At 37.4% G+C, this 21,195-nt stretch overlaps 1 protein-coding gene across 1 annotated transcript; it reads left to right on the plus strand.

The window, feature by feature from the left end:
- Nucleotides 1–18,963: 18,963 nt before the first annotated feature.
- Nucleotides 18,964–20,916, plus strand: LOC115451779 (glucose dehydrogenase [FAD, quinone]-like). The gene is made up of 3 exons (XM_030180154.1): nucleotides 18,964–19,075; nucleotides 19,188–19,321; nucleotides 19,393–20,916. The coding sequence occupies exons 1-3, from the start codon at nucleotides 18,964–18,966 to the stop codon at nucleotides 20,914–20,916; spliced, it is 1,770 nt and encodes a 589-aa protein (XP_030036014.1).
- The last annotated feature ends 279 nt before the right edge of the window (nucleotides 20,917–21,195 follow it).

Raw genomic sequence — 21,195 nt, forward strand, 5'->3', positions numbered from 1 at the left:
GTTGACTTGGTGTTGTGTGACGTCACGGAATGTGTCACACGCACATTATGCACACAAAACACGGTAATTGACAGGGCTGTCGCGCTTGGTAATTATACAACAGAAAGGTAAAATGTGCGTAACTAAAAAAAATATATACTAATATATAAAGCTGAAGAGTTTGTTTGTTTAAACGCGCATATCTCAGGAACGACTGAACTGATATTGATTTTTTTAACTAAAAGGAGGCTACGTTACTTCTGACTGCTACAGGCTACTCTTATTCCCGTGAAAATTGTTGTATGTGCGTGGCTGCGCCCGCTACTGGTTAATGATCCACGGATTACGCACTATAAATGAGTCTGCATTCCGCAAGCAGTCGTTTCACTTGTCCCCTTCTTGTCAACGCGACAGAAATATAGAGTGGGACTTATATGCAACTTATTTACGCGGGTAGAGCCGCAGGCAAAAGCTAGTATTTCATAAAGATAGTTTGAACGAATACTTAAATTGTGTAGTTGTCTTATCATATACTTGTAACATAATACCAATGAGCTTACTTTATCATTGAAAAATTCGATTTAGCTAAAACTTAAGCCGGGCGAACTCATCACTCTATTTGGTAAAAATTATAATCAAAATATACCTTATTTAAAATATGTAGTATAATATCAGCGAAGGACAAACAAAACAGGAAAACTTATTACATCATCAATAAAAGATTTTACAAACAATTTAAAAGACAATGCACTATTACCTTTCGATTTTTGAGTGTTTAGGGAGCGGTAAATATATACCATCACGACTTTCGATAGCAGTATACCTAAAAAGTTCTTTTAAAATGATTAAAATCAGAAAATAATTGTCCTACAACCCTAAGATTTTGAGAGACTGTCTCACGGGGCGCGAGGTGAGGTGTGCGGGGCGAGCGATCAACCGCGCCGGTTATATAATTGTTTTGATGTTATTAGAGGTAGCGATGCGTTTATTTATATAATGCTCCTTTGTTCTCGATATTGTACCATCTTTCCGAAATTACCCACCTTACAAAAATACAAGCTGTGAAAATATATAAAATATTTTAGTTATAATATTATAGACTACCTCAGCGGAGTAATTGTATTACAGTATGACTGAAGTGTTACAGGTTTGATTCCCAGGTCGGGCAAAGTGATAGTGCGTTTGTGCTCGATATGACGGTAGGCTCGCTCCCTATCATATCATGGGAAGGAATACACATAATGGAAAGTGGTAGCATCAGTTGCCTTTCCCTACCATCGGGGCTTAAAGGCGTGAGTGTGTATGAGTCTAAATATATATGCAAAATTTTTGAAAACGTTTATATGCCTTCTTAGTTCATTATTCTGTCTCCCGCTTTGCAATAAGAGAAGTGGACAATCAATATTTCCCACTCCTCCCTATCTTTCTATTTGATTAATTTTGTTGCGGGATGAAGACAAATTAGTTTTCTCTGAGACTCGCCGAGCTTCACTGCTCGGTGTCATAAAACGCGTGCCACTGCTGATCCTGGCTTATCGGAATTGTAGTGGTGGGTGTGAGGGCGGAAAAGTCTCAAAAACATTTAGATGCTGAAAATAGATGCAAAACATCAGATATGAAACACAAATAGATCAAGTCCTAGGAAAGTAATTTAAAAAATCAGTTATATCACTATTCTAGGGTTAACAGTACTCGATATTCAAGCGAAAAGTCCGCTATCAAATCATCGAACACAATAATCTCAGCAAAATTTACTAGTTGCGCCTCCACATAACACTTTCCCGTTTATTCATAGACGTTATTTATGTATAGAGCATTGCTGTGATAACAAGTCTGTTTCTCAGTGCTGCCGGCATGGCAGCCTTCACAGTGCGTAGATATAGGACCGTTGTGATTGGTTAATATTGAGATACAACTTGAATCTAATTGGCGGTCAGATAAACAAAGCTGAGAAAAAGATTTGGTATCACAGCTGTGCTCCGACCTTAGATAAAAAACGTCTATGAATACGGGAGTTTGTGTTTAAAAACCTCATAAAATTCCGTGTAATTTTTTTCACTTGCTTTTTTCGCTCCTAAGATATTACGTCGCTCCGGTTTCGTGTTCGAAAACTGATATCGAAGATAACTTTGCTTATCCTCGCGAAGGACATAAATTAAAGGATATTCTGGCAGCGAATAAAACTTGTTCGCACTTCCCAAACATCATTATTCATTTTTGTCAACCCGTTCTGGGAAATGTATTCGTGTCTTTATTTCGCACCAAATATTTCCTTGAATAAAGGTTGGGTCTTTCTTGGTATTTCTTTTTGTTATTATTTTAGTTCACGAAACAGTATCCATGATCAAAATTAGTAAGACATATGTACATACATACATAGTACTTAGTATCACGCCTCTATTCCATAAGTGTAGGCAGAGTCTATGGATTGACTCTTTGCACGATTCTGGCATACTTCTCGCGCTTCCTGTTAGACACAAGATAGCTATCGACTTTTCTAAATGTTTGTAGTGTTAAACTTTAAACTAAGCGTCAACTAATCATCTGTTGCTTAGCTATTTAGTAATAAGTTTCAGTAACTAATAACTATAGTAATTTTATGAAAACTTAATATTCATCGTTGTTGACATTTCGTTTCGTTTTCTTCAGTTTACTACATCCACACAACGCTGCTACATAGGCTGATTTAATAAAATCTATATTCGATTACCTGATTTATAATCATCATATGAACAAAACGAAAATCCGATTAAATACCTATTATAAAGACAGGGAGACAAAAATACATTAGTTAAAATTAAATTGCATAATACCGTTGCTTTAATGTTTTTGAAGGAGCACAGCAACGTACTCCCACTGCACCTGATGGTAAGAAACGTGATGTCCAGTAAGTGTCGACAAGATATTTTGCTGGTGGTAGGATACATTTTATATCCACCCGGATTGCGACCGTACACAACGTGTTAAAACCGCCATAGTAGCCTTTTTCGTGTTCCAGGATCAACCAGTGTATATCCGGTTCCAACAACACACACCTTCAACTTCAAGTGCAAAGGAGTCACATTGTCGAGCACTTATTAAAATGTCCATCCTATGCCATTCGACATAATTCCAGCTGATTTGACACCGGAAAACTTCACTTCCCACCTGGGCATCATGATAAGGAATATTCCGTGTATAATCTGTCACGTTACATACCATACGGGGCAGATGATTATTGTTATCAGCTCATCTCAGCCAGCGTTATCTGCTATCGGCGGTTATTGCGTCGTGTCCACTGTCAACTAGTGACAAACTGCCATTGATTACGTAATAAAAGGTTAGTTCACATCGCGCGATTGGATACGATTTATTTGGAGTTTTTGGATGTCAGAATTGAAGTCTGACATACATACCTTCACTCGCGTCTATTGCTCCAAGGGGTAGACAGAGACGTTACTTGTGTACATTTTTCACTGTGTTCCTATAATGTAATAGGCCTACTGCCATATTTTTTATATTTATTTACAAATCAAAGCACTTATATAATATCGGTTAATGCAACTGAGTTAGGATGCGCATACAATCTAGGACTTGTAATATCGGGCTCGAATTTTAAATACTGAGAAGAAAAATCGAATTTAACTTTGTGCGACCTGTGATTCGAATTCGGTACCTCAAGGCACAAGTTAGAACATTAAAATCTGAATAAGCTAATTTTTATACTTATTGGCAAACGAACTGTTTATGTTAATAGAAAGAATAAATTGGAGAAGGTGGATTTTTAGTCCACCGAACCCTAACCCACAATTTCAAACGCAACAATACGCTGGTACTTCACATATTTTACACTTAAATATATATTATAAAGGATTTTGTAATATACTTAAAGCACTTGTAGTTAATTAAATTCCGTTAGACCTAATTCTACAAAAATGTGTAGGTGGTTCTGGTTTTGAATATACAGGTTGTTCTAAAAAGGAGGTACTACATCACTACCTCTTATTTGAAGATTATTATTTTGTAATTTATAAAGGATACCTCAAAAATCCTGGTAAACGTATATTCTTCAAAACTAACCCAAATAGAGTTATTGTAGTTCATTGACCCCTTAAAAGTGTTTCAAATATATTTTCTTAAAATCAGTTGTGAAATATCTGTAAACTACTTCTTTATTATATTTAAATATATTAACTGAATGTTTCAAAACGTTCATCATTCCATAATGATTGATTCCTTCCTAGCCGAATTTCGGCCACGACGGCTAATCCCAACGGAGATCAGCCAAGTACGCAGAAGATATAATAGTTCATAAGTGGGTACGTAATATACAGGTGCACTCTCTGTTCCTTCACTCTCATAGTCCGGTGAGACGGCAAACCGACACGACCGGAGAGAGATCAGGCGCAAGACCAACTGCTTTGCGTGCTTCCGAGGCACGGGGGTATAACACTGTCAACTTCCTGAGCTGCGAAATAACAGTCTAAATTTTCTTTGACCTGACCCGGAATTTGAACCTAGTACTCCAGGGCGATAATTGTATTTGGACCATGTACGCATTGCAGCTACGCAACCGAAACAGTCTATTAATATTCCATCAACAACTTTACACTATATGAAAATAACCACAATTAACACCAATTTCAACTTCATTTACGGGATCGCTAGAAAATCTTTCACACTTTAATAACTCGTTTCGGAAACACCCTGTATGTAACGTTATGGCAGTAATTATCTGAGAACAGAACTTCGCAGATGGGTTCGCTAGTCGCTGGGTATTCGCGGTTGATCCCGTGAGATTATTCCAGTAGGACCATTTAAGTTTTAATATATTTTAATGGTTTTATACGAGTTTTATCGTGCCATCGCTTGCTATGTCTGGAATTAGTTTGACAACGCCGTGGAATTAGATATTGTCTATATAGTCGTCGACAGCTAATTTAAAGAAGCGTCGAACGGCAATTTTATGTTTCTCCTCACGGTTGCAAATTATTATTACTATTTTAGTTTTATTAAGAAATATCAATTCTGAAACTAGTCTAGTTTTTTTTGCTTTTTTATCCCATTCAGATACGGTATCTTTGTTCTCATATTCACCTTATATTTTTATAACATACATATAGCATGTGTCTTCTGCTTTTCAAATAGAATTGTATAAACGATACAGCCAAACAAAATAAATTGGATTGGATTAGACGGTGATAGGGTTTTAATCAAACAAATTGTAAGCGGCGACGAATTTCATGCAAATCGTTCCATATTATCAGAAAACAGGAGTATTGTACAAAAGAATCTAATGACAACAGCTATGTTATTATTTCGATAAACGTGCCAATATTTTAGAACTAAAAGCATTTAGTGTTAGCATCGCCGGCGGCGTTCGCGCGAGCGATTACTCACCGAGCCGCGGCCAGCGATGTAATGCAAACACCAATTAGCTATCTGCGGACGCGATTTTGTGTAATGCGAACTCCGATGAGCCTAATTAACGAACATATTTTGCTGTAAGAGCTCTTTATTTCGTGGGAAAAAACGTTTAATCATTACCACCACAGGAGGGTCAGTGGAACGGTTATGTTGGTTTCACCGATCTTACGGTCCTATGTCGATACTCGGGAGTATAGCATCCGAGCGAGCATTGGATAGGTATCTAGTTGCACTGAGACAGCTGCGCGAAACCGTCCAGGCAGGTAGAACTAGTGCATACAATGTTGGATGTCATTCCAATGAACGTAATGAACAAGTATATTTTCGATTCTGTCAAGGCTAGGTAAGGTGGGACAGAAATATCCGTTACTTAACGTGAAAAAATGTTTATCACATCGCGAATAAATTACAATCCTAGATAAGTCACCAATGATAAAGGTTGAAAAATGAATAATACGTAATCAAGACTCACTATTAGGCGTTACGTAGACGCTGTCGAATTATCTAGAACCACCACCACCAGCTGAATGGTATAGTACCGGTTTTTGCATGAGAGGGGACGAGGATTATGTTTAAAAAAATTAAGGGTATGAATAGTGAGTAGGCATGCGATCAATGCGGATGTATGGATATATTCGCTTCGAAACGACAAAGTTCCGTAAAGGCAGATAAAAAAAGCTAAACAACAAAATTTTGTAAATACATATAACAAAGAAACTGACAATTGATGAATCAGGTGCTGCAACTCTCAGTTTCATGGTGTTACATTTTGAAAATAAGCGCGTAGCCGCTGCGAGGCGCTTTAGCGTACAATTCTGTATGTTACACCATAACTTTAAAAGTATAAGGGCCCTTCCCACTTATAGGAAATTACATTATCTATAAGTACTGAGATTTATTTTCATCGAGAACAGTCTCACGCAGGTGAAGTCGCAAGCATAACCTTTGTTATACGATAAACGACTTTATATTAACAATTTAATATCCGTTTAGGCCTTGTGAAAAATCATGTTCAACTACCCTATGCCGAAGAAAACTTGGCAAAGCAAATTAATTCACAAAAACGTGACTAAAATATTAGAAAATAGAATCAAAAGCAGCCAAGTAATAATATACAGCATAATGGGTAGGGTTGTCGACTTTCTGCAAAATTAAATGTTTTTAATCAGATATTAAAAAGAAAGTCGCGGCTTCGACCACGTGAAGAAGTTTTTTCGAGATTAAAGTGCCGCTATATATTTCCGCGGGATAAATTTAGTATATTCCTACCCAAGGTCTCAAGGTAAGTCTATGCCAAATGCGTCAAAACCGCACGATTGCTATAATTCGTATAATTTTTCGGAGGTCCAAGCACCATCTTTCCTTCCTAATTTCTATTGCTTTCATATAAGGTCTTTGGTTGTTGTGGCAGTATGGGCGTTTGTAGGCAATGGAAATTGACATTAGCAGCCTTAGATAAGTTTCTATACTTTTCTCTTTCTACAGTTTTTTTATCTACTCGTTCGCTATGGTCACGTGACTTATCATAAGGATATAGCAGTCCTATTCCATATGACTGCTTCGGTAGCGTAGTTGTTGGGTTATTGGTTATTATTAATTTACAAGATAAAGAAAACAAAATTTCGACAACCCTAAACATAACGTACAGCCTCCCAGTAAACGCTGTAAAAAAATACAAGACGAAGCCTTACATGAAAAAACAGCGGCGGCACCCGCCCCATTTAAAAATAACGTCTTAGTTGCAAGCCCTAAACAATTTTTATAGAGAAAACTTTCGTATATTAAACTTAAAAGTCGTATAAAAATTAAAAAGCTCTTATGCGTCCAAAGTTTAGCGAAACCTTAAGTACCGCATGCAAGGGGTAACTTTCCAAGACGTTGTTTTAAAATAAATTTACGTTTATAGTTGGAATAATGAGACAAAGGCTGTTTTTAAAGCTTTAAGACGACTAGAACACGGGCTGGCCTGTATTAACATAAATGAACGTTCCTTAGTTCTACTGTCAACTTAATCTAAATTAAGACAATATGTTCCATCAATAAATACCGCGCTCTTAGAACTAAAGTGATCTAACTCAAAATTTATATAGTTTCTGATTTCGTTAATAAAATACCTTACAATCATGCTCTATAACCCTATGACCAGAAAAAAAAACATAATTATAGAATAGAAACAGATTCTCACTTTCGACCGACCGCCCAATTCACTGCCTTTCATATTGTTTTTAAATCGTTTTAATTTGTTTTCAACAATTAATCGTCTTTTTTGAGTTAGTATCATTAGAACGATTTGCAGACCACATTTATGCATTAATTAGTACGTATATGTTGTGTCAGGTTCCTTTTCGAAACATGTCACCTTTTGCCACTACAACAACATACTCAGTGCTGCTTGGTACGAGAAATAAATAAAGCAATGTGTAGCAGATGGATTTTTGTTCTATAAGCTTATTTAGTAGCATTTTGCGAGCTATCGTGTGTGTGGGCTATTTGAGTGGGTAACGCCACCATATTTCACTTCTTGCACCTTTTTTATACATTTTAATGAAATGTAGATTAAACGACGACATAAATGTCGCAACGTGATGCAATACCAGTGTTTTTTAATTGTTTAACCGTTTTTATAAGATTTATTGCATTGGAATTTACAACACAAATTATAATTCTTCCGCGTGGAACTTTCGCTTGGTATTGCGTTCTAGACCGTTATTTAGGGACCTTTAAGGAAAGAGCCTATTCTTTATACGCTTCGGCTATTTCTGATGATATTTATGGTCGAAAAAATAGACATTACCAAGTTACAAGCGGGGTAATTTGCTCTTTCTTATGTAAAAAATACACTACCAAGCAACTTGCCCAGTAGTATGCTTATTATATAAAAGTAACCGTAAAAATTAAAGCCAAAAATTAAATACACAAAAACACACCACGCCTTCATCCCTGAAGGGGTAGGCAGAGGTGCAACCAGAGCAACCACTTTTCCTTATGTTTGTTCCATCCCATGATATGATAGGGAGCGAGCCTATCGCCACATCGGGTAATATTTTAAACTCCACACTGATACTGAGTATAAAAAAAAATATATTACTATTCCCGGCCAGAAATTCGAACGTGGGACCTACAACTGTGCCACCGAGCCAGAAAAAACACAAACTATAAAGGAATACGTCAGTTCGGTTATTCTATTTTATATGAAAACAACCTTAAAACTGAAAGGCTATAGACTAAAATTTAACCGTGTTACAGTATTAGCAGATGAAATGCAATCTTTTTTAATATATTTGAATCCGCGTGCTTGCCACACTCCAAAGAAACTCGTCTTAACCTACCCATAATCTAGCACAAAAGTTGTTTCTTAAAACTTACGAATACTCAAAAGGGATTTTTTTATTTTTATTTACCTAAGATACGACATCTAGCCTTGCTATCTTATTTATATTATAAATGCAAAGGTTTGTGGCACGAAAACATTGTTCTGCAATTTATATGACAATAAAAAAATACCAAAAAATTAAGCTGTCTTCAAAAAAACACAAAAAATCACATAACATGTGCATTAAATTTGTAACCCATTTTGGAAAAGGTGAATAATTAAAATGTAACAATTTCTTTATACATTTTTTCATTTATTTCACTAGATTACCTAGCATTTCTTATCATTAAAAAAATACACGTCGAATTGTACTATTAATTTACGCTCTTTTTTTAAATTTAGAAATGAAAACTGGTAAATTTTCGTTAACATAGAATAACATAAAGCTGCTTGCTTCAACTAATTTACTTACCAACTGTCAATTCGAGGGCCAACTGACACTACCCGAACGTCTAGAAAAATCCAAGCGCGGTTTAAACAATCTAATTCCATTAAAGAAATCCGGGATAAGTGGCTGAAACCCGGATCGATCACAGGCGAACACTTCGCCGCCGAGACTAATGTGTGTACTCTACATTTTGTACTCGAAACTTTATGACTTTTCTTAATAACACTAATTGTGCCTTGCGTTTTGTTAGTAACTGTAACATATTAAATTCAGGCATGTTGACCTAAATTCATTTGATCGTAATAAAATAGACTTAGAAATATATAAGTTGCTGTAGACGCGATTTATACTGTGACGTCAACACCATAACCATGTAAAGGTGCGAGGGAGATAGCTATACGTTTTTTTCTACGCAACTAGTGCGAAAGTTAGCTAGAAGCTGTTTTCTATAAAGACGTTATTCTTTTTCCGTTTTAATTTATTATATAAATAAAATATAATCATCTCTTTCATTATACTAAATGTATGCAAATAACCTTATTGTATATCAGACTAATAAATTCTTCTATTGTCAGTCGTCGAAGTAACAACAATTTGTTACACGACAGTGTCGCGGCGGTGTTGCGGGCTAGTGAGGGGGGAGGAGGGTTTCAGTGAGTGTCGTAAATAAATGAATGTTGTATTGTTGAACGATATGAATATATAAAGTGACAGATAGCGCGGTTGAATATATTTTAAAAGGTAAACTTGGCAGTGTATTACTGAATTGATTATGAAAATTCTTTACTAATAGAAAGCTACGTTGGCTGTCTTAGCGGTTTCTCCCTTTGTTTAATTTGTACACGCATCACCTAAAAGCAGCTGAACAAATTGACTATCAAGTTAATTAAGATTCTAAGAAATATTTTATCGGGGTAAGTAAATAGGTATTTATATATTAGTAATTAGCATCAGACGTTTCTTTCAGAACAGTTTAGAAAGAAAGCGTTTGAAATATTAAAAAATTATAAGAAATACTACTGTTAGAGACTTATAAAAACAAAAGCGCAAAGCCGGTCTTAATCTCAGCGGTCTGTTTATAAAAATTTCCTCGGACCACATCGAAAATTAAAGCATGTTGCTAATTAAATAAAGTTGGAATTACGTTGGCGCAAACTTCTGGCCAGCACTAGTTTGAACGAGTTAAAAGCTCTTTTATGAGAACGTTAACAGGCAATCGAAGTTTCGCCGCCGTTCGCTCTTTAAGAATTTAATGGCGGCCGTCGCGCCAAATTGAAAAGTTAACATTCATTTAGAACAATAGTTGCATCCTCTCAGAGGCTTCATTCGGTATGATAGCTTAGACTGTAAGACTTATCACGCTTAAATCACGACAAAAAAAATCTATATAATACTATTTAACCTAATAATGTTATTTTAAAATGTAAAAGTGATATTCACAAATTAATGTACGTGGAAAGAGTAATTTTATCTCTAAATTGAAGTCGGGGTATTAACCGCGACCTCTTGTTACTTAGCCGGTCACCTGCCTTCTTTATTATACGTTGTTGTATCGTTATTATTAGGTCGCAGTGTGATCATCATTAAATATGTTACAAAAATCAGTTAGGATTGTTAACGTGTATGGGAGATATGGTTCTGGCTATATGCTGTAATTGTTAGATGGGAGGCAATAAATTTGCGTACTGATAAATGATAAGAACAAAAAATATGTATTAATTATTTGTTTTGTGAATAAATAATTCTGGCCTATCGCCAGATATCTTGATATCCTTTCTCATTCCCTGTGCTGACATGCAGTTTCAGCTTGATGGTTAAAACCATCGCACCGAACCCATAAGTTTGCCAACTCTGTTCTTTGTCGCACCATCAGGCTTTGGAATAGTTTGCCTAGGCGCCTGTTCCCTTCTTACTATCAGGTGCAATGCAGTGCCAGAATATTTAAAAAATATCGCCAGATCAATGCCCTGGAAATACAAATAAGGTAGAATAATGATTCCAGTAAGGTAATGATGAACAGTAATAATGATTCCTTGCGTTGAAGTCACGCGGAATCCACACACATACATAATGAAAGCCGTGATCAGTCGCCTCTCCTCGCTGTTTCATAGGAAATTGCACTCAGATGCTCGCTTAGTTTCTCGTACAATCACTGCAATTAAGCAACAATCGGCCTAATGACAATAGGATCGGTGATACGAAACTACAGGCCATTGCCATTGCAATCTGAGGCTATTGATTGACTCGTGTTATAAATGTGAAAGTTTGGAAAATGTTTGGATGTTTGTTAGAAGTAAACTCAGCAACAACTGAATAGATTAAGATGAAGATGAAATTTGGTACACAGGTGGACTATATTCTGGATTAATATATAGGATACTTTTTATCCCGGTAATTTGGACCCATGGGAAATTAAGTAGTCTTATTAATCTGATTTTTAAAATATGGCGCTAGTGTTCTTCTAGTGCTATGAATTCAGTGTTTTAGTCAATTTATAGCGGATAAGCTTTCTAAGCAGGTGAAGCCGTGAGTGACACCGAGTATGTTAAATGCAAAAAATGTCAAGATGTTTGTATGTATGTTAAAAGTAGACTTTGGAGCCGTGGTAGAAATATGAATGTTTAACACAGATATATCACCGCGATCAAGTATATTATAAATGCAAAAAAAAATGTCAAGATGTTTGTATGTATGTTAAAAGTAGACTTTGGAACCGTGGTAGAAATATGAATGTTTAACACAGATATATCACCGCGATCAAGTATATTATAAATGCAAAAAATGTCAAGATGTTTGTATGTATGTTAAAAGTAGACTTTGGAACCGTGGTAGAAATATGAATGTTTAACACAGATATATCACCGCGATCAAGTATATTATAAATGCAAAAAAAAAATGTCAAGATGTTTGTATGTATGTTAAAAGTAGACTTTGGAACCGTGGTAGAAATATGAATGTTTAACACAGATATATCACCGCGATCAAGTATATTATAAATGCAAAAAAAATGTCAAGATGTTTGTATGTATGTTAAAAGTAGACTTTGGAACCGTGGTAGAAATATGAATGTTTAACACAGATATATCACCGCGATCAAGTATATTATAAATGCAAAAAAATGTCAAGATGTTTGTATGTATGTTAAAAGTAGACTTTGGAACCGTGGTAGAAATATGAATGTTTAACACAGATATATCACCGCGATCAAGTATATTATAAATGCAAAAAAATGTCAAGATGTTTGTATGTTAAAACTAAACTCTGGGTCGTGGGTCGTGGCAGGTACATCGATGTTTCGTACAAATAAAAATAACGTCCTAAATGTATTATTTTGAGTTCGTTGTGGTCAGCCGGAACCGCGATTGAACTACGAAATATTTCGGTGAATACTTTTGATCAATCAATCATTTACGCATGAATTTTCAATGAGTTCAATAAATTCGTAGTTGGTATATAATTAATAAAATATACGCAAACTAGTGCAAAAAGCAATGTTTTCATTGCTGGGCCCTTATTCTGTATGATAGTGTAAACGTGTAACGCGGCCGTGTCATGTTATCTTCGAGAAATGTGCGTGGAATGGTATTCTGTAAGCCAAATTTCTATAGTCCTAAACATGATACGTTGTGTTACGTGCTTGTTACACACTGTCAAAATAACGTGCGGGATAGAGAATAAGGCCCCTGTAGTTTGAGAGGTTAACTTCTATAATCTTTATGTGCAGCCAGTGTAACTACATTTTTTTTACGTTCACGGCAAAGTGACCCCCTGCACCTGATGGTAAGTGGAGTGGGGTTCAATAGAATGTCCACTGACAAGAGACGATTACTCCTCGACAGTAGACACAATTATGCCGGCCTGTTTGAACTGGATATACACATGATCCCGAAATGCGCAATACTTATGTGGGCCAGTATGCCGGGTTTTAACACCTTGTGTACGGTGGTCGCTATCCGGGCGGAGATAAAACATATCCTACCACTAGTAAACACATACATTACAACGACTACATAGCATTATGAGACGATCGTGTTTAAAGGTGACGAGTGAAGTTGATTTTTTTGTGATCCAGAGTTCTGGTCGAAACTCTAAAGGTACCATCTGTTAGACGATTATTGTAAACGCAATATAAAACGAGCACGTCACTAATGATGTTTTGACAAAATAGAACGTCACTAGTTTTCCCCCGCTCTCTCTCTGTCTGTGCCCATGGCTCTTGTAACACTGCACAAACACATATCCCTGTTCATCCTGCTTCGTTTTATTTATAAACCATCACCATCATACCCATACTCACGCTTTTTATCCCCGCAGAGGCACAATAGATTGACCCAGTTTCCGTGTATATTCCGTCCCATGATGTGATGGGGGCGGAGCCTATCGCCATATCGGGCACAAATCCCAGACTCCGATATGATACTAAGTAAGAAAAACCCAATATCACTGCCCGAACCGGGAACCAAACCCGAGACCTTAGCACTGCAGTCGTACCATACTACGCCACCGAATCACCATCATATTGTTAATATTCTAGATGGCGACACTAGCGAGCAGTTTGGCCTACTCCGTACCTGACCACAATTATGTACAGCTCATTTGCAAAATCAAGCATTCTTATTCCATTTCCACGAAATTCATCTTATATAACCAGTGAGCGGAAAATGGTGGAAAATGAATTCCCCCCTCCAAGCTCCGGTGAAAAATAGATTCCAATAAGCGCGCCACCGCGAACACGTTTGGGAATAATTTACCGGTTGAGTTGCTTGCTGACCCGGTCGATGACCTCGTTGCGAATTATATCATAGCTTCGTCACGCCTTTTTTGAGGGTAGGCAGTGATACCCACGGTTAATTTGCCAGCGATTGCATTTACCGGTGCCATTTTATCTATTGGCTGTTTTTTCTGTCTCTTGTATGCGAGGCTCGGTCTTATTATAATATGTTGTAGTGGTTGGCTGATATAAATCCTCAGTAGTATAATCTAGTCCCCACTTGACCACGGGTAGACATGCTGCAAAGTCTTTGAAACGACAGGAGAAAATTAAAATATATAAACCGCGATAAGATCCCCAAAATAGTTTAATTTTAATAACGTATAGTTTAATCTAGAGACTACATCATAGAGCTGAATAAATTGTTACTAGTTTGTATGTGCTAATTGATGTAATTTTGCGATTTTAAACACTTTGTGTAAGCGTCAGACTCCTCAAACTTCTCCGACTGTAGAGTTAAAGAAGACGTACATCAAGTTTTGTCGCAGCGTGCGCGGAGTGGACCTCATCCTTAGGGTTTCAATGTGGGCATCATAAATAGTTTTGTGTCGATTACTAGGTCGTCTAGGGTTTTAATAAAAAAATATTTTGACATTATGAAAGGAAAGTGAACTCTGGTGAAATCAGACATACGGAGCGACATGATCGTGAAATCACAACCAAGCTCCTTAAATAAAGATTAAAAAAACATTTTGGCACATGTAGGCCGTTTAATTACAGTGTATAGGCTAGTTTTTAATGAAAACGTGTGGAGCAGCGACCGAAAGCCAGTATTAAATATTACTCCATAATCCTTATCAAGTTATGTTAGTACTACAGGTTTAGGTTGTTTGTAATTCAAAGTTCTTAGTGGTGTCTTTTTCCAAATGAATAAACAAATGTTATTCTTTATTGTTTAGCTTATAGACAGTGTGTCGAGTTTATTTGATACATAATTCGCTCCCTCTTAATGGTGTTATAACAGCGTAAATGATATTACTATTTAACTAAAACACATCACCTTAAAAGCGATAATGTAAGGCCCGCGGACCACAAGATCGCATCTACTTTATAGCATTGTAAGGAGTAATAAAACGCGAAGTATGTAAAAACAATGTAACCGACTTCGCGGCGCATTACTCACGGCGAGTGGGAGGATGTCTCAGCACGTGAATGCACGCACTGGTGTTGCCAAGTCATTTGGAAAGACAGGATACCTCCCTAATCAGTAGAGGCTGATATTTAGGTTAATGCTTTCTAAGCCGTTGTGCAGATGTATTTGCTGATGGTAGGATATATTTTATATCCGCACGGATAGCGATCACCGTACACAAGGTGTTAAAACCCACCATAGTGGCCCATGTAAGTGTGTCGCGTTCCGGGATCAGCCTATTTATATCCAATTCTAACAGGCCGGCATAATTGTGTCAAATGTCGAAAAGTAATTGTCTCTCGTCAGTTGACATTCTATTGGACCCTACTCCAATTACCTTCAGGGGCAGTGGGGACACGGTGCCATGCGAGTATATAAAAAAAAATAGGTATCAATTTGTTGCTGAGAAACACTTTGAAATGGAGATCTTCTAAAGCAACTGATCATAAAATAATTTTAAATATGTAAACACCACGTATTTCGCATTAATAATAGTTCTAAGATAAATCGATTACTAAACAATTATATTAAGAACTATATTAGTTTAACTTTTATGTAAGAGTTTCTTGCTTCTGAATAATAAGCTGTGAAGTCCTTATAAAGACAATTCAAAAGACCTCATTCCTATTCAATAAAAGTTATTTTTATACAAAGTATTGTTGCTCGCGAATTTCTAAAATCGCGTAATTTGTTAATTTTCCATCATAACGCCACGTTTTTGTTTGGATTCTCTGAGACTATTCTTGGAGTAAAGTTTCCACAAGTTATTACGAGTTAGACGTTGCATAGGCTTCGTCTGAAACTTGCGAAACAGAAAAATAACCTTTTGTAACAATCAGGTTTGTTGGTGACTTTAAAAACACGCCTAAGAAGCTGATATTTATTTTAATGGGGATTAAATTCTTAACAAGGCGGTGCCACGATTTAGTAGATACAATGACATTTCACTGATTTTTTTATTCTGTAAACAAGGTTGATGTTGCATTAGTCAAAACGCTCAAATATTCACCCAGATACGATAAATGTGGTACCAATATGTGTGGCCGAAACGCTTGCCTGTTTTCTCATTATTTTTTAAATAAAACACGTATTCAGTTCAATGCACTCATTTTTAAAGTATTTTTTATTACTTGTCTTATCGCGTTTGTCTTTATAAATGTTTTATTATTTAATTTTCTTTTTACCGTTTCCTGAAACTCGTGTTGTGTTTAATAAATTCTTTACTTCTACCATTAATTCTTTATTTCTTTCTTGTTATTGAATTTTAAATACAATAAAAAGACGGAATGTCTTTCAAAATATTGTATAGTTCAATGTTCAATACGACCATTGTCGTTCCTATTCAGCTCACTCCTACAACAAGAACATAGATTACAAGCTGATACTAAAGTCTAAATATAAGGAGCGTTAAGTGACAATACTCGGCTGTGTGGCGCCGCCTCCGAGGCACTCCTCGCCACGAGGGCTTGTGAGGGAACGTGAGGGCCCTCCACGATGCAACACCGCAAGCTCTGCATCACACTAGGTCGTTTACCGCAACCACATTACACATTAACGATAAAATTATTTTGTAGTAAATACGCTGGCCATACCATGAAGTTACGATAAAAACGGATGCTGTCCAGTGTTTCATAAGTTAATAAAAGAACCGATTCCAGAAACCACTACAATCCAAAAAAATAATTAACCTTTACACACACAAACACTAAGACCTTAATCCTCTCAGTAGCAGAGCAGGCCCGTACTCAGCAGTGGTCGGTATTATAATACAGGGCTGGTATATTTGGTAGTAGTCTCCCTAGTTATATTTGGTAGTTTTTCCCAACTAAAAGGCAACGTATCTCTATACACCCTGATTGCGGATGTTCATGGGAGACAGTGATCACTTACTAACAGGTAAACCTTATGCTTGTTTACCCTTTATAACATAAAAGAAAAATAGGCTCGATCATGTAAATGAGACCTAAAATAGCCGGCGGAATAAGCCTGTTATGAACTTCTGTTTCTTTTGGCTGAAACAAAAACAGTCACGCAACGGAGATGGTTACCAGATCCAATATCGGATGTGATTTCGTATGTATAGATAGATTAGGAGGCCTGTTCGGAGCGCATTCAAATTGGCTCGCAGTGGATCCACTTCATCAGAGCTGTATTGGTTTGTATCCATACATACGATTAGTTATTCAACAGATGTATCTGGAAACCCCTGTTCGTAATTACGATGTGGATGGTTTCTCAAATCTAACTTGCAAAGTTACAACTACTAGATGGCGTTATAATGCATCCTTCATTGTATCTGGGTTAAGATTAAAAGGAAAAAATCATGTCTCCGTCGATAAACACACATATTATGCTTACATTTGAGAAGTAATCCCGTTAATTGTGGAAGTTGATGTAAATATTCAAGACCCTGGAACCCTACTGTCCTTATGAATCGCAAGAACCCCAGCAGATTTGAAGCAGAAACTGGTACCCACCAATACCTCTTGCATACTCCAAATTCAGTAAACGAACGAAATCCAGTAGCAACGTCCAATAAACATCGGGATTATATTTTAAAAACCTCGGTCCTACCAACGCTGTTAAAACTAGATTGTCGGAAAAATCAGCGGTGAAATCTCATTGCGCCGGGGACGACCGCACCAAATAACAGGTGAAACCGCGGCGCCGCGGTCGTATAGCCAATCCATATTCCAATTTCCACAGAATTGGGTGAAAATATTTTTAGTCGTAATTTTCGTGCTATTTTTTTACCGATGATAACCAAAGTAAAATTCGTGGCGAATCTTTAAAATGGTGTAATTAATCAAAAGATAATTCAAATTCTTTTGATGCAATGCACAAATATTTCATGTGCACGTAACATAAAAACACGAATTGTAAAGAAAATTATATTGCTCGTGTTTTAATGCTTTTTTTATTACATTGTATATAATTTTTTATTATTTTTTGGAGTCATTTATTTTGTCGTTAAGAATGCATATAATTGAACCCAATATAAAATAAACCATTCTCATCCTATTTTATTTTGTTCTTAGTTGCATCTTGAATTTTCAAGGTCAAATAACAATATTTTTAACATAGTACTGCTGCTTCGAATGCTGCATATACTGTTTCGAATCCAACACAAAAAGTGAAAACATTCATTAAAAACCTATTTGATTTTGAGGAGTTCCCCCCTCAAGGCCAAGATTACAAAACTAATGAATTCAGAATGGGGTTAAAACATCATTTAATTCGGTATCGGTTTAATTGGATTTCGCTGAACAAACATAACAAAATAACGATGAATACAGCTGCATCTACTCGAATTAGCATATCAAATAAACTAAGGGCCTGTTTAACAACTTCTGTGTAAACGCTACACGTCACATAAATTTATAAACTGACCAAATATAAAAGTCACACTGTAGTCTATGCTCCTTAATGAATGGTTAGAAAATGAGTACTTTTTATATTAGTTGTTTAATACGATAACCGACAAATAAAATTTACTTGAAACGAGTAAAACAAGCCGTTAGAATATTAATGTAAACAGGAGGTAGTAAAATAAATTGCGTTCTTAAATTGTTAAGTATCTATTTCATTTGTGGTTATACTTTACCTCATGAATGTTTTCAGTTACCAGTAACTATACATAAGAGTGAATACAAGCAAGCAATTTCAATATATATAATATTAATTGTGAGTTAAATTACGTTTACAAAAACGGATCTGATAATTGTGATACAAATTACATTATGAAGAGTTTCGGAGGTGGAATCAATCTAGTATAACTCTGAGGACTTAATTTTCTTCCAGTATTCACGAGCAGACTTCGATAACCACATATAGGCTAATAGAAGAAAAATATTTCTAAAGATCTCCATAAGGTAACATTTACGAGTTAGAAGTTTTCATAATATGTGGAGACAATGGACCCGGCAGGTGTAGTGGAAGCTAACCAAGTAATACAGAACGCGTTCAGCGTGATCTCCGTACTAAATCTCACGGCAGATTCGCTGCCGAAGCCTGCGGTTGTGTCTGGTACGTTAATTTTAAGTTTTAATGGCAAATGTCCTTCTCTCAATTATTGATTCATTAATATATTTGTGTCATGATGATGGGATGTGTGCATTGTGTTGTGTGTGTTGTGCAGATGGTGCCTGCTACGACTACGTTGTTGTGGGCGGTGGGTCGGCGGGATGTGTGCTCGCGAGCAGGTTGTCCGAATTGCGCGGCGTGCAGGTGCTGCTCATCGAGGCCGGACCGCTCACGCCCTTCGAGGCTACCGTGAGTTCACCACTTAAGCAGTTATTCGAATTACAATTTCTTAGATATATTATGTGATGATATTTTTGCAGGTCCCTAAACTGCTGTACCATTTGCCGAAGTCTCGCTATGACTGGAACTACACCACCGAGGACGATGGCTACGTCGCTCAGGCTATCAAAGACAAAGTGCTGGCGCTGACCCGCGGCAAGGTGCTTGGCGGCAGCAGTGCTATCAACGCTATGCTATACGTGAGAGGCGCCACGCATGACTTTGACTCTTGGGCCGCCAGCATCGGTGACTCACGCTGGAACTACACCAACGTTCTGCCTTTCTTTATCAAGAGTGAAAAGCTTCGAGATCGCATCGTGCAACACTCCCGTTACAGCACCTTCCACGGATCTAAAGGATATATGGGCGTAACCAGGCAACCTGATGCCGCTAACGAAGAATACCTCAACATGTTTAAAGAACTCGGCAATCGCTTGCTTTTAGATATAAATGGAAGAGACAATATCGGCTTCACTCAGCCAATGTACACGATTTTAGACGGCCGTCGCCAGGACACTGCGTATGCGTTCCTATCGCCTGTGAAGCGGCGTTGCAACCTGCATGTGCTCACCGACACGCTTGTCATGGAGATCATATTCGACGACAACAACAGGGCAGTCGGCGTGCGCGCTCTCACCAAACAAAACAGACTCATCACTGTGAGAGCCAAAAGAGAAATCATTCTCTCTGCTGGCACTTTCAACTCCCCTCAACTGCTCATGCTGTCGGGGATGGGGCCGAAAGAGCATTTACAAGACATGAATTTAACTGTTCGAGTCAATCTCCCAGTTGGAGAGAACTTACAAGATCATCCTGTAACACCACTGTTTTATGATCTGGAGAAGGAACGTCCTATTCCATCCAGACAGGATCCCGGCTTGTTCCCGACACGGATAGTCATGGGCTTTGGCACGCTAAACAGTAGCCAAACTTACGGCGACTACCAAACTATCGTCAACTCCAGACTAAGCGTGGAGGCTGCCTTAACAATATGTACTCTTAAATTTAGTATCAACGATACAATATGCAAGTCACTATTCGAAAAGGTGAAAGGTAAAGTGTTGCTGTCTGTGTGGGTAGTAACTTTGCATGCCAAGTCGCGTGGGCGTGTCATGTTGCGCACCTCCAACCCCAAAGACCCTCCCATCATCATCAGTGGTTATTATTCCAACGATTTAGACTTACAGAACCAAATAAAATACGTTAAAGATATTTCACGTATCACGAAATCCTCCTACTTCAAACGAGTGCGAGGGAAGATGCTGCTGCCAAGTCTTCCGCAGTGCGATAGGATGAAGCGGTTCAGTGACGAGTATTGGCGATGCTACGCGCTGGCTATGATAGGTACTGTCTACCATTTCAGCAGCACGTGCGCTATTGGGCGAGTCGTTGACGCCGAGCTGCGCGTGCGCGGCGTAAGTGGGCTGCGCGTTGTCGACGCTAGTGTTATGCCCACTGTCACCAGCGGTAATATCAACGCGCCCACCATTATGATCGGTGAGATGGCGGCGGAATTTATCAAGAAGGTGTACAGATCTGAGGAAAAGAATAATCACTGTAAATGATATGTTAGTAAATGAGAAAGCTGGTGAATAAATAAATACATAGCATAATAACTGTGGTAATCATTAACCCCTGTTATCATTTAAACTCCTCTTTTTCCGAATTACCTTTATTCTACATCAATTTTAAATCGACACAACAAACTTATCAAACTGTTGCGGAATGGATTACCTTAGTTTTTAAAATTAGTCACCTGCCTGATATCCACCCCTTATGAGAGATTCAGTTTCGTGCAAAACGTTTTATAACAACACGAATTTAACTCGACCTCGAACCATTCC

Source organism: Manduca sexta, chromosome 12 (assembly GCF_014839805.1).
Source record: "Manduca sexta isolate Smith_Timp_Sample1 chromosome 12, JHU_Msex_v1.0, whole genome shotgun sequence".
Classification (NCBI taxonomy): domain Eukaryota; kingdom Metazoa; phylum Arthropoda; class Insecta; order Lepidoptera; family Sphingidae; genus Manduca; species Manduca sexta.